At 38.6% G+C, this 13,377-nt stretch overlaps 1 protein-coding gene across 1 annotated transcript; it reads left to right on the top strand.

Annotated features, from left to right (window-relative positions):
- The first annotated feature begins 85 nt into the window (after nucleotides 1-85).
- On the top strand, nucleotides 86-8,553 carry LOC117303016 (acyl-CoA-binding domain-containing protein 6-like). The gene is made up of 7 exons (XM_033787046.1): nucleotides 86-195; nucleotides 2,696-2,860; nucleotides 4,006-4,070; nucleotides 4,441-4,611; nucleotides 5,319-5,424; nucleotides 6,413-6,533; nucleotides 7,358-8,553. The coding sequence occupies exons 2-7, from the start codon at nucleotides 2,711-2,713 to the stop codon at nucleotides 7,495-7,497; spliced, it is 753 nt and encodes a 250-aa protein (XP_033642937.1). The 5' UTR covers nucleotides 86-195; nucleotides 2,696-2,710; the 3' UTR covers nucleotides 7,498-8,553.
- Nucleotides 8,554-13,377: the final 4,824 nt, after the last annotated feature.

Genomic DNA, 13,377 nt, shown 5'->3' with positions numbered 1-13,377 from the left:
GTTGGGGGTTACAAGATAATTACGGTCACTGGACGTCTCACCCTGCAATCACGCATACATTAACAATGGTAACCAGACTAAATGTTTGTGTACACACCATAAATACCGAAATAATTTTTGAGTTTACAACAATTTTCGAGAACTTTTCACAGAATCACAGTAAAAGAAGTTGAACTTTCTACAACAGTTTGCAAGGTATGAATTTAATATTATGACAATTTATGAAGTGTACATAATAACCTTTTAAAGTGTCAGTTTAAGGACAGTTGTGCTTTAATGAAGGGTTGTTTGGTTTTAATTACTAATAAGGGGAAGTAAAAGTAAAAGTAAAGTCACCGAAATTTGTTCATCGTCATCATGATCATGATTAAAAATGATCATCAAATATAAGGAGGAAACTCAATCCAGAACTCCCAACCAACAATCATAAATTGTTATTCTTCCTTGAAAAGTGCACCTTCAAATGATTTAAAATGTATGCGAATGAATGTTTTTATGATTTTGCGCCTCCTTATTTGACAGAGCTGTTAACATTGTACACACCTTCTAGAAATCTTCGTTCTAACAAGAAAAAGTTGTTTGTTATTCCACCAGTGATAACCAAATCATACGGTGAACGCAGCTTCGTTCACACTGCCTCAACCTTATGGAACAATCTCCCGGAACACATAAAAAACATTGATTCCATTATTAGGTTTAAGATTGCTTTAAAGACGCACTTATTTATCATTTAATTCATCCATTTTATTTGTTACCAAGTACGTCTTGTCTTTGTATTCTGTTGTGTTTTTCTCAGAAGCGCTTAGGGACATGTTTGATTTCTATGTGTTATGCGCTATATAAGAATGGTTAATTATTATTATTTATTATTATGCACTTCGTGTGTGCGCATGGGTTGGCTTGAGGCAACAGGAATTTATGTCGGGTGCAGTTGAGTTAGATTAGAATAATGTACACTTATCGGGTTTACCAGAATCCAGAGGTGCGAGTAGAACAAAATAATAAAAACAAATCATGTTCATTTGGCCCCTATAAGGATTATCGCGATTCAGAAACGTAATGCATTGTGGGAAGGAATATGGGGCAGTTTCTATGCAGTTTCTTTGACTCTCGCATGTAACGCCTATACCTTTGTGTGGGTTCAACATATATTTTGCTATTCGCGATAAACCTTATTGTTTAAGAGGGCCAACCCAAGTTCAAAGATAGGTGCAGGCCCCTTGATTAAATTTACCAGAAGTTGGTGTATTGTAGAATTCATGAGATAACTTTCCGTATGGCGCCACCACTTTATCACTCATTTTTACAAAAAGGGATATCTCATTGAGGTAAATTAGATACTATATTATTTCATATCGAATGAAAAAAGGGTGGAGCCATACGGAAACTTTTCCGAGTAGGCTTAGTAGTACTATAAACAGCAGGGCAGAATTTCATGGCTCTGCTTAATTACCGTAACCACTATCCTGTAACCAGAAGCAAAGAATTGTCGCCTACGGAAGCGGGGAATTCTGTGCTTACGGCAAGCGTATACTATTACACAGGTAAGCGGCGAATTTTGGCTTCTGCACGTGTGTACTCCACCTTACTACAGTAGGCATTCTACGCTTACAAGGCTAGAGCAGAAATTCAACGCTTGCACGTAAGCGGGAATCGTGATCGTAAGCGCAGATGTCGGTGGTAAGAAGAGCCATGAAATTGGGCCCAGTATAGTCGAGTTGTTTATTGTAAAGCCTTGTACTATACCGTGGCCGGGTCTCCTAACATTTTGGTTTAAAAGAAATTCACTTTTTTCATTGTCAATCTATAGTCAACTTTCATAATCTATAGCTAAGAATCCCTTATCGATCTGGTTAAAAGATAACATCTGAAATCTGGCAGAATTTTCTTTTAATATAAATATTTTTTTTTTTTAACCTACTGTATTCCTGGCTTGACCAATTCTTGTTGACCATACCTGCTCTGTCAAAACAGTGCCATTATATCAATCAAAATTGTACCTTCATTTTTCTGTGCATTGAAATATAAGTGTCCATATCCTGTGTCACAGTTAAAAACAGATTGACAAGGCAGTGCGTGTGTGCTGTTTGTTCCGATGCACGCTGTTCATGCACACATAATTTTGACACAATGCTGTGTGCTGTATGAGACTTATAACACCCCTTTCACAGAATGGTCTTGTCTCGCAATTTTCTGCTAAGCAGAAATTAGCAGGATACCAGTCACAAATTGTACTTGTGAATGTGAGTGACATGGTAGCTGGTAGCCTTTATCTAGTAAGCGTAATTGCTTCAGAGATACTTTTTGTGCTTAAAGGCAGTGGACACTATTGGTAATTACTCAAAATAACACCTTACTTGGTATTTGGTAACGAGTAATGGGAAGCTGTTGATAGTATAAAACATTGTGGGAAGCGGCTCCCTCTGAAGTAACTTAGTTTTCGAGAAAGAAGTAATTTTCCACGAATTTGATTTTGAGACCTCAGAATTAGATTTTGAGGTCTCGAAATCAAGCATCTGAAAAAACACAACTTCGTGTGACGAGGGCGAATTTTCACAGGTTTGTTATTTAATGCATATATGTTGAGATACACTAACTGAGAAGACTAGTCTTTAACCATAACCAATGGTGTCCAGTGTCTTTAAACATGAAATTTGGCCCATGGCTAATGATGACTTGTGCGTTTCACACACAGTTTACGACAAAGAAGATGGACAGCGATGACAGTGATGTCATGGAAGGATCCTCGGATGAAGAAGGAACTCTGAGCGAGTTCCAGCAAGCCGCTGAAAGGGTCCAGATGCTGGCTGCTGGTCTACCAAAAGAGAAACTCTTACATTTGTATGCACGTTACAAGCAGGTAAATAATACGTGCCATATTTTTCACATGAGTTGTAGATTTATAAGGGTTATGATATTTCAATGTTTCAGTGCAACAACAGACTTGGACTTGAAAGGGGCACAGCTCTTGCAGGGGCACAGCATTTTTGGTCTGATAAGGGGGCACATCTACATGTATGAGGGGAAGTAAATTTGTATTTGAACATTGCCAAGGGAACCACAGCAAAAGCACAGGGCACTAAAGCAATTGCTTTGGCTGCAGTGGGTTAGTTTGAGGCCTGAATATTATATCTCAAAAATTACGTCACACGCAAGTACGAACATGTCAAAATGTTGTAGCTCAAATCAGAGGTGTCCAGACAAAACCTAAAGTTAGCATGCCTTGAACTTCCTTCTTGAAGGGGCACAGCAACGTTGGCTCTGCTAAGGGGCACCTCTATGAATGAAAATGTAAATTTGTATTGGAACTTTGTAAAGGGCACCACAGCAAACCACACGGCACCTGTAAAGGGCACCACAGCAAACCACACGGCACCACGGCCATTGGTGTGGGTTAATTCAGGTTCTGAACATTGTGTCTCATCAAGTATGTGAGTATCAAAATGTTCAGACAAAACCTATTTTATTATAGCAGGCCTTGATCGTCACCTTTGAAGGGGCACAGCAATAATTTGGCTCTGGTAAGGTCACCTCTCTGTATTGAACTTTGCGTGTGACAAGGGTGTTTTTTTCTTTCATTATTATCTCGCAACTTCGAGCTCAAATTTTCACAGGTTTGTTATTTTATGCATATGTTGAGATACACCAAGTGAGAAGACTGATCTTTGACAATTACCAATAGTGTCCACTGTCTTTAAAACATCTAGATCATGCTCAACAGCATACTGACAAAAGGGTTTTGAAGTTCATTCAAATATTTTGATGAACAAGCATTTCCTTTGAAGAAGTTTGTTGTTTGTTGTAGGTCACCATTCATATCTGTGTGAGTCTTCTGCATCACTCTGGAACAATAATTTGCATCAGATGAATAGTGTTGCTCTGAAAGCGTGCAGTTTTTTATGTAATAACTAAGTCTTGATGTGCTACCACTACCTTTCTTGTTTGAAATTGTTTTGTTAATTTGTAAGTTATATCTTTTGGGTTTTTGTTTTCTTCCTTCCACAGGCGACCGTTGGTAAATGTAACACATTGCGACCGGGTCTCTTTGACTTCCAAGGCAAACAAAAATGGTAATATTACTTGTTTCTTTACATTTTTTCAATTAGCTGGTTTGTTTGTTCGTTAAGATGATCTTCCTGTCAAGGGAACTCGGCAAACTCCCACAAGGGAATCTGATACAATTGCCAAATGGCAACAGCCAATCTCTCTCGTACAAACATTGGTTTAACTTCTATGATTATGAATTCCTCAAATCAACAAATTGTGATGCAGTAACTGAAATCAGCGGTTAGAATGGTAACAACCTTGTGATTGCAAGTCCTGAATTCTAACTGCTAACCACTGGAGCATAGTATGACCATACATTGTTCATACATCAGTCCCATTCAGACAAAATATGATGGCCTACTTACTGATTCCCTGTGTCTTTTTCAATTCCAGGGATGCGTGGCACGGGCTGGGTCACATGACAAAGGAGACTGCCAAGGCAGAGTATGTCTCTGCAGTCCAGGAACTAGACCCGGAATGGAAAATTATTGAGCACAGAGGAGGGGGAGGAGCTATGCTTGGAGTGGGGGTCAGCACTATGTGCAGGGCAGAGGAGGATGTAAGGTGAGTGTATGGCTTCACCTCAGGGCCCAATTTTATAGCTGCTTAGCAGTGATTTTGTGCTTACTGTGCGATTTGCCATTTCACAGCGCTGCTAACCGTAAGCACCCAGAAAGCCATGCTAACTTACCGGTGCTTACTCCACTACTGTGTGCCTAATGTGCATTTTTCATTTCATAACGCTGCTGGTGCTAACCGTAACCACACGAAAAGGGATACTAACCTTCCGGTGCTTAAAAAAGTTCACAGATTTACAAATAACTTACAGGGTTTACAAAAGGTAATGGTGAAAGACTTCTCTTAAAATATTATTCCATGAAATGCTTTACTTTTCGAGAAAACATTAAAACAATTATCAATTTTCGTTGTCGAGAATTACAGATTTATTTTAAACACATGTCATGACACGGCGAAACATGCGGAAACAAGGGTGGGTTTTCCCCGTTATTTTCTCCCAACTCCGATGACCGAGTGAGCCTAAATTTTCACAGGTTTGTTATTTTTTATATCAGTTGTGATACACGAAGTGTGGGCCTTTGGACAATACTGTTCACCGAAAGTGTCCAATGGCTTTAAGGGCAAATTTCAACTTTGGTTATTGGAACCGTATGATTGTTTTAATCCTTTAAAAATGTAGATGAGGAGTTTTGATTGTGACAGATAATAACTAAATATTTGGCTCGAACCTTCTTGGTTTTCTTTTCCTGCAGTGATGTGAATAAGACAGCTTTTGACTGGTGTAAAGACGGAAACCCGGAACAGATGAAGTATCTACTGGACACAGGCAAGGCAGGCATAAATGAGATTGACGAAGAGGTAATAATAATGGTACTTATGGTAGGGGTTGAACTTGACACTGGACCACAGGCCCGAGGACAGTGATTTTGGTGTTTGGACAGTAAACTTATCACTGGTCAAGTCCGGTAGTCTTGTGTTTTTTTTTATATTTAATATCAATGAAGAATAATACCTCACTGTGTAATGTCTTGAAACAAAAACAAAAACAGTATTTTCAAATGTTGACTTTGATCTGATGAAATGCCATGGCGTGTACTCAATACCCTCTAAGACAAAGGAATACATATTTTCTTATTCTCTTAGCGTTTGTTCAAATAAAAACAATTCACTTAAAATGCATGTTAAACTGGGTTTCAAAGCTTTCGCAGCTTTCGCTTATATTGATAGGGTTCAATTTTATACGGCTGCTTAAAGGAACACGTTGCCTTGGATTGGACAAGTTGGTCTTTAAAAAGCGTTTGAAACCATTTGTTATGAAATGCATATGATTAAAAAGATATTTTACAAATATCACTATCAAGGTCGGCCATTTTGTGTAGTGTTTTTGACTCCACAAAATGGCCGACCGTCTTTCTTTGCGACGTAAAAGGAAAACCATTCAATTTCGAGGCATGTTTGTGTGGATTATTATATTATTATCTATCTAACCATTTGCAATTCATAACAAACGGCTTCAAACCCTTTTCAACGACCAACTCAACAGATCCAAGGCAACGTGTTCTGTTAAGCAGATACTTTTGCTAAAATTACAAATTCTGAAAAGAAAAATAAGCAGGATACCAGTCTCAGATGGTACACGACATTTGGCTGATACCTTTATTCTGGTAAGAATAATTTTGTCATGCTAAACTACTTCTTGTACTTCATTGAAATCAGCTCTATAAAATTGGGCCCAGGCTTTTTGTATAATTTTTTAAGCAGGGCCCGGGTTCAAATCCTTGAGATCACGATGTACTCTTCAAATTTTCTCAGAGTATTAACTATCAGTATTTGATGTTGCTAACAGGGAATGAGTTTACTACATTGGGCTTGTGATCGTGGTCATGTCAACGTAACGCAAGCATTGTTGGACCATAAAGCAGATGTAAATGTACTAGATGCCGAAGGGCAAACGCCATTGCATTATGGTAAGGCACCTTTGACTGTAGTCACTGCCAATTTTCGCCATGCTGTGCTTTTACACTAGTAACTTGTCGTGGCTGAGCGGATCAGAACACCGGACTCAAGCTCTGGTGTTTTAAATTAGCAGAGTGTAGTTTTGTGCTTGTGTCCTTAAGCTCGACACTTAAAGGGACACGTTGCCTTGGATCGGTCGAGTTGGTCTTTGAAAAGCATTTGTAACCGTTTGTTATAAAACGCATATGATTAGAAAGATATTTTAAAAGTAGAATATAATGATCCACACAAGTATCACTGGAAATTTCGCGGTTTTCCTTTTACTTATCGACTTTTACTTATGGCCGACCGTGTTAGTTCGCAAAGTAAAAGGAAAACCACCCAATTTTGAGGCAAATGTGTGTGGATCATTGCATTCTACTTTTAAAACATCTTTCTAACCATAATGTGTTTTATAACAAACAGTTACAAATGCTTTTCAAAGACCAACTCAACCGATCCAAGGCAATGTGGTCCTATAACTATTAATGCTGCATTCTTCAGATGGGACGTAAAGCTGTAGGTCCTGTGTGTTGTGCAGTGGGTTTTTTTCCGAAAGAGAAGGGGTTCACCCCTGTGTTCCTGGTTTGATTGGCTGCATATTGCAAAACACAGCACCTTGTAAACTATTACATGGTGTTATAAAGGAATAGGTCTCACACTTCAAAACGTAGCTCCACATACCTTGCAGGAAAAAAATACTGAGCGCTGGAGGTGTGATTAAGCGCTATAAGAACACGATATTATAATTATGCTTGTACCAAATTATGATTTCTACTTCAATATTATCTTTCAGCTGCTGCCTGTGAACATATACCGATAGTGGAGCTTCTTCTTAAGCATGGAGCAAATCGTAAAATAAAGGACAATGAGGGCTGCACGCCACTAGACACTACCTCAGACAAAGTCATCCAGAAAATGTTGGCTGTCCACTAACAGTGACTTGAGAGGAGGCTAGCAGTTTGGAGGTTAATGGGACTACGTGTGCAACTATTTGTGTGCAACAGACAACACGTCTCTGCAGAGAAGTAGTCTTGATTCAAGGTGAGATCTTTGGAAAGGTATGAGTGACATGTGGTTTGTGTTTGGAGGCTACAGTCTACAAGAACAGTGTCCAGCTTGCTGGTGCAATATTGTGTTACGGACGTGTCCTACGCCTCAGTGATGACAACTTTGTGCCACAGCCTTGTTGAGGATGCAGACTTTGGCCTCGTTTTAACATCTGAAGTCACATTTTGAGGCTCGTGAATTAGGCCAGATACCATCCTTGAGCGAATGTCTGGGTCCGTAGGAAATGCACCTTTGACCTGGCATTCATTTGACACGGAGATTTGCAGTCATTTCACATGATACATACAGTATGTGTATTAGATAAATACAGCAGTACATGGTGTACACATTATGCACCGTACCCTGCATGCAGACGGTCGAGAGTGCAAGCTGACTGTTCATCACCTTTGAGCTTGGACCAATCACAAGCCTGATAGAAGCTTACCTCACAGCACGGTTATCCAATGAAATCATTGGGCCTGTATGACCAGTGCCTTTCTTTAGTATAAAGACAGGGAACCAGTCTAATTTTGGCCAGGCATAACTGTCCACTCACACATGTGATTGGTTGAGATCCCAAGGGCTATATAACAAAGTGTTGTTGAGTCACAGCCCTCTGTCATCTCATGGTGAACTTTTCACGGTGCGGCCATCTTGCTTATTCTTCTATTCAACCTAATGTAGCGTAGCCTTGCTACCATGGGCAGCGTGTTGTATCGATACCTCTCGTCACTTACCCCTGGCAGGGATGGACTGAGAAACAACACTGATTGGCTCCCAAGGGTGACTACTTTGCATACACTCTGTTTAAAAAGTTTTGAGCGCTTGTATGGCGCTAAGTAGAAAAGGCAAGTACTGTTTTGACGAGATTCCATTTAAGTAGGATTTGAAACTTTGCATGGTGGAAATACAATATGGAAAGGTTTGTGGTAACACCATGTAATGACTATCTCTAGTGAGTTGGGGTGGTTCTAAAAAGAACCGTTGGTTTCAACTCGACTTTCTGATCGCTTCTGGAGAAAGCTGGACTCTGATGCTGCATGCTGCTTAAGTACTGTGGAGGTGGATTAGCTTGGATTACATGTTGTTACCGCAAACCTTTCCATATAAGATTCCATTTCAAATGAGTCAAGTTTTTAGTTGGTCACCCTAAACTGCATACAGTTAGACATAATCACAAGATCAAAGAAGAATTAGAGGGGACCAGTTGCTCTTTGTCTTGCTGATTATTTTGTGTTACCAGGAGGCCTAATTAAAATGTACTGGTTTGGGTAATTTACAGTCCTGGGCTGTATTTCAAGGCTCTGCCTACAGTGAGCAAAGAATCAATAGACCCTTTGCATAAGGTTTATCGCGAATAGCAAAATATCAAGAGAGGGCGCTGTTGAACCCACACAAAGGTATAGGCGTTGCTTGCGCGAGTCATAGAAACTGCATAGAAACCGCCCCATATTCCTTCCCACAATGCATTGCGTTTCTGAATCGCGATAAACCTTATGTGACGTTCAACTTTCAAAAAGCACCCTCACTGGGGTCTAAAAGCACCCTAACTGGGGTCAAAGGAGGCAAATGATTAGACGGTAGCTGCTCTTTGTGCGTGAAAATGTGCGCGTCAGTAATGCGTTTGGCATTATGCAAGGGGGTTTATCCTTATGGAACAGGGAATTCCGCACTTTTGTCAAGCATAATATTCCACTGTTTAGCAGGAAATTTTCGCTTGTGCACACATACTTCACCTTACTGGGCATCATTTGCTTGCACAGTAAGCGGAGAATGGGGAGTGATTATATGCGCAGAACTAGGCTATGGAAGTAGAGCCATGCAATTGGGTCCTAGGCCCAATTTCATGAAGCTGTTTATAGCAGAAAATACTGCTTCACAAAATGAGAGGGGCACCAGTCATAACAATTAAAAATTCATGTAATTTTGGCTGGTAACCCATTCCTGTTAAGCAATACTTTTCTGTGCTTAGCAAGTTTTTGTGCTTACAGGCTTTATGAAATTGTGCCCTGGGGCCTTTGTGAAACCTCAGCTTGGGCACAATTGTCTCATTGTCTCAGGCTCCATGTCCATGCAATACACACTGCCACAAAAATGCAGGTTAAAGGCCCAGGCTGCTTTTCCATTGCGTACGCAGCGCATGGGGGGGGGGGTGGCCTTAGCCTGAGTGGGAGCCTAACCCGAGGATTAAGAAAGGCCCCTGCTCCTTTCTCCCTGAAGGGTAATCATCATGGGGGGTTGGGGCAGGTGGAAGGGGGATGGGGGTAGATGGGAGAGGGAACTGCTCCCTATGGTCTAATCATGAGTTTGCGTCTCTTTGTAGAGTGAAACTAAATACACAATACAAATAGTGAATCAAGGTAACATCTCAAACCAGTTTATTAGTGCATTACATCGATTGCACAATGTGCATCATAATGGTTTTAGTTACATGTTTCCATGAATTACAAATAGTAGTACTGACAGCAAAATTACCACAAAAAAACCCATCACAATCATATAAAGACGTTTATTATATAATCATTTCTGTTTTTAAAAAATACACTCCAATATATATATCTACCCTGTATGTTTATACAAAAGGTTAACATTTCAGATTAAGCATACATATCAGTAAAATTGTTATCTTTTGCCAGGCACTAATCAGTTCATTAAAGGCAGTGGACACTATTGTAAATTACTCCAAATAATTATTATTATAAAACCTTTCTTGGTAATGAGTAATGGGGAGAGGTTGATAGTATAAAACATTGTGGGAAACGGCTCCCTCTGAAGTAAAGTAGTTTTCGGGAAAGAAGTAATTTTCCACGAATTTGATTTCGAGACCTCAGATTTAGAATTTGAGGTCTTGAAATCAAGCATTTGAAAGCACACAACTTCGTATGACAAGGGTATTTTTTTCTTTCATTATTATCTCGAAACTTCAATCCGATTGAGCTCAAATTTGCACAGGTTTTTATTTTTTTATTCATTTGTTGAGATACACAAACTCTTTGACAATTACCAATAGTGTCCAGTGTCTTTAAAACAAATTCAACAACATTCATGAATCTGGAATAAAGAATAATAATTTAATTTTGAATCCCACCCGAGTTATATGCCTGTAATTTTTGTTCACAGAGCTCCAGAGATTACTGAGTATAGAGTATTGACCCACATTGTTGGATAATTTGGAAAAACAAAATTAATATTCTTTAATTTTTGTAAAAATCTAAATACCGTTTATACTGTAAACATGTAACAAACACTCCTGAGCCGATATATTTGATTAATTTTACCAGAGGTAAGTCCAGCCGTTTTATCAAAAAAGACCAAAAATTGAAAAAACGACAAGGGGTTAGTCCAGCTGTTTTATCAAAAATAGGCCAAAAATTGAAAAAACGACAAGGGGTTAGCCCAGCTGTTTTATCAAATTTGGGTCAAAAGTTGAAAAAACGACAAGGGGTAAGTCCAGCTGTTTTATCAAATTTGGGTCAAAAATTGAAACAAACCGACAAGGTGTTATATCAAATTTGGGTCAAAAATTGAAAAAACGACAAGGGGTAAGTCCAGCCGTTTTATAAAATTTGGGTCAAAAATTAAAAAACCGACAATGGGTAAGTCAGCCGTTTTATCAAAAAAGGCAAAAAATTGAAAAAATGACAAGGGGGTAAGTCCAGCCGTTTTATCAAACTTGGGTCAAAAATTGAAAACACGACTTTTTCGTCAAAAGTTGAAAAGTTCACAAGGCTATACACTTCTTCGTCAAAATTTGAAAAGTTCTCAAGGCTATATATGAAAGTTCACGAGGCGCCTTGTGACCTTTTCGTCAAAATTTGAAAAGTTCACAAGGCGCCTTGTGACCTTTTCGTCAAAATTTGAACAGTTCACAAGGCTATAGCCTTGTGACTTTTTCGTCAAAATTTGTGACCTTTTCGTCAAAATTTGAAAAGTTGACTTTTTTGTCAAAATTTGAACCTCAAGACCTTTTCGTAAAAATTTGAAAGTTCACAAGGCTATAGCCGTTTTGTCAAATTTGGGTCAAAAGTTGAAAAAAACGACAAGGGGTAGTCACGCCGTTTAATCAAATTTGGGTCAAAAATTGAAAAAAAAGGACAAGGGGTAAGTCCAGTTATATTGAATTTGGGCCAAAAAATGAAAATCAAAAAGTGATTTTATGCCATTATATCAAATTTGGGTTAAAAATTGAAAAAAACTGCAGAGGGTAAGTCCAGCCGTTTTCTGAAATTTGGGTCAAAAATTGAAAAAACGACAATGGGTAAGTCCAGCCGTTTTATCAAACTTGGGTCAAAAATTGTAAAAACGACAAGGGGTAAGTCCAGCTGTTTGATCAAATTTGGGTCAAAAATTGGAAAATCAACAAGGGGTAAGTCCAGCTGTTTTATCCAAAAAGGCAAAAAATTGGAAAATCAACAAGGGGTAAGTCCAGCCGTTTTATATTAAAAAAAGCCAAAAATTAAAAAAACGACAAGGGGTTAGTCCAGCCGTTTTATCAAACTTGGGTCAAAAATTGAAAAAACGACAAGGGGTAAGTCCAGCTGTTTGATCAAATTTGGGTCAAAAATTGGAAAATCAACAAGGGGTAAGTCCAGCTGTTTTATCCAAAAAGGCAAAAAATTGGAAAATCAACAAGGGGTAAGTCCAGCCGTTTTATATAAAAAAAAGCCAAAAATTAAAAAAACGACAAGGGGTTAGTCCAGCTGTTTTATCAAAAATAGGCCAAAAATTTAAAAAACAACGAGGGGTTAGCCCAGCTGTTTTATCAAATGACAAACGACAAGGGGTAAGTCCAGCCGTTGGATAATTTGGAAAAACAAAATTAATATTCTTTAATTTTTGTAAAAATCTAAATACCGTTTATACTGTAAACATGTAACAAACACTCCTGAGCCGATATATTTGATTAATTTTACCAGAGGTAAGTCCAGCCGTTTTATCAAAAAAGACCAAAAATTGAAAAAACGACAAGGGGTTAGCCCAGCTGTTTTATCAAATTTGGGTCAAAAGTTGAAAAAACGACAAGGGGTAAGTCCAGCTGTTTTATCAAATTTGGGTCAAAAATTGAAACAAACCGACAAGGTGTTATATCAAATTTGGGTCAAAAATTGAAAAAACGACAAGGGGTAAGTCCAGCCGTTTTATAAAATTTGGGTCAAAAATTAAAAAACCGACAATGGGCAAGTCAGCCGTTTTATCAAAAAAGGCCAAAAATTGAAAAAATGACAAGGGGTAAGTCCAGCCGTTTAATCAAACTTGGGTCAAAAATTGAAAACACGACTTTTTCGTCAAAAGTTGAAAAGTTCACAAGGCTATACACTTCTTCGTCAAAATTTGAAAAGTTCACGAGGCGCCTTGTGACCTTTTCGTCAAAATTTGAAAAGTTCACAAGGCGCCTTGTGACCTTTTCATCAAAATTTGAACAGTTCACAAGGCCTAATGACTTTTTTGTCAAAATTTGAAAAGTTCACAAGGCTATATGAAAGTTCACGAGGCGCCTTGTGACCTTTTCGTCAAAATTTGAAAAAGTTCACAAGGCGCCTTGTGACCTTTTCATCAAAATTTGAACAGTTCACAAGGCCTAATGACTTTTTTGTCAAAATTTGAAAAGTTCACAAGGCTATATGAAAGTTCACGAGGCGCCTTGTGACCTTTTCGTCAAAATTTGAAAAAGTTCACAAGGCGCCTTGTGACCTTTTCGTCAAGATTTGAAAAGTTCACAAGGCTATATATATAGCCTTGTGACTTTTTCGTCAAAATTTGTGACCT

This window comes from Asterias rubens, chromosome 19 (assembly GCF_902459465.1).
Source record: "Asterias rubens chromosome 19, eAstRub1.3, whole genome shotgun sequence".
Classification (NCBI taxonomy): Eukaryota; Metazoa; Echinodermata; class Asteroidea; order Forcipulatida; family Asteriidae; genus Asterias; species Asterias rubens.
Note: the sequence above shows the minus strand (reverse complement) of the source record. Positions and strands in the feature narration are given on the sequence as shown.

What these genes read in the sequence shown, in the direction of transcription:
- LOC117303016 (XM_033787046.1), top strand. Translation starts at nt 2,711, where the DNA reads ATGGACAGCGATGACAGTGATGTCATGGAAGGATCCTCGGATGAAGAA. An exon ending in TTCCAAGGCAAACAAAAATG is followed by an intron (nt 4,071 to 4,440) that starts GTAATATTACTT and finishes TTTCAATTCCAG; the next exon opens with GGATGCGTGGCACGGGCTGG. An exon ending in GCAAACGCCATTGCATTATG is followed by an intron (nt 6,534 to 7,357) that starts GTAAGGCACCTT and finishes ATTATCTTTCAG; the next exon opens with CTGCTGCCTGTGAACATATA.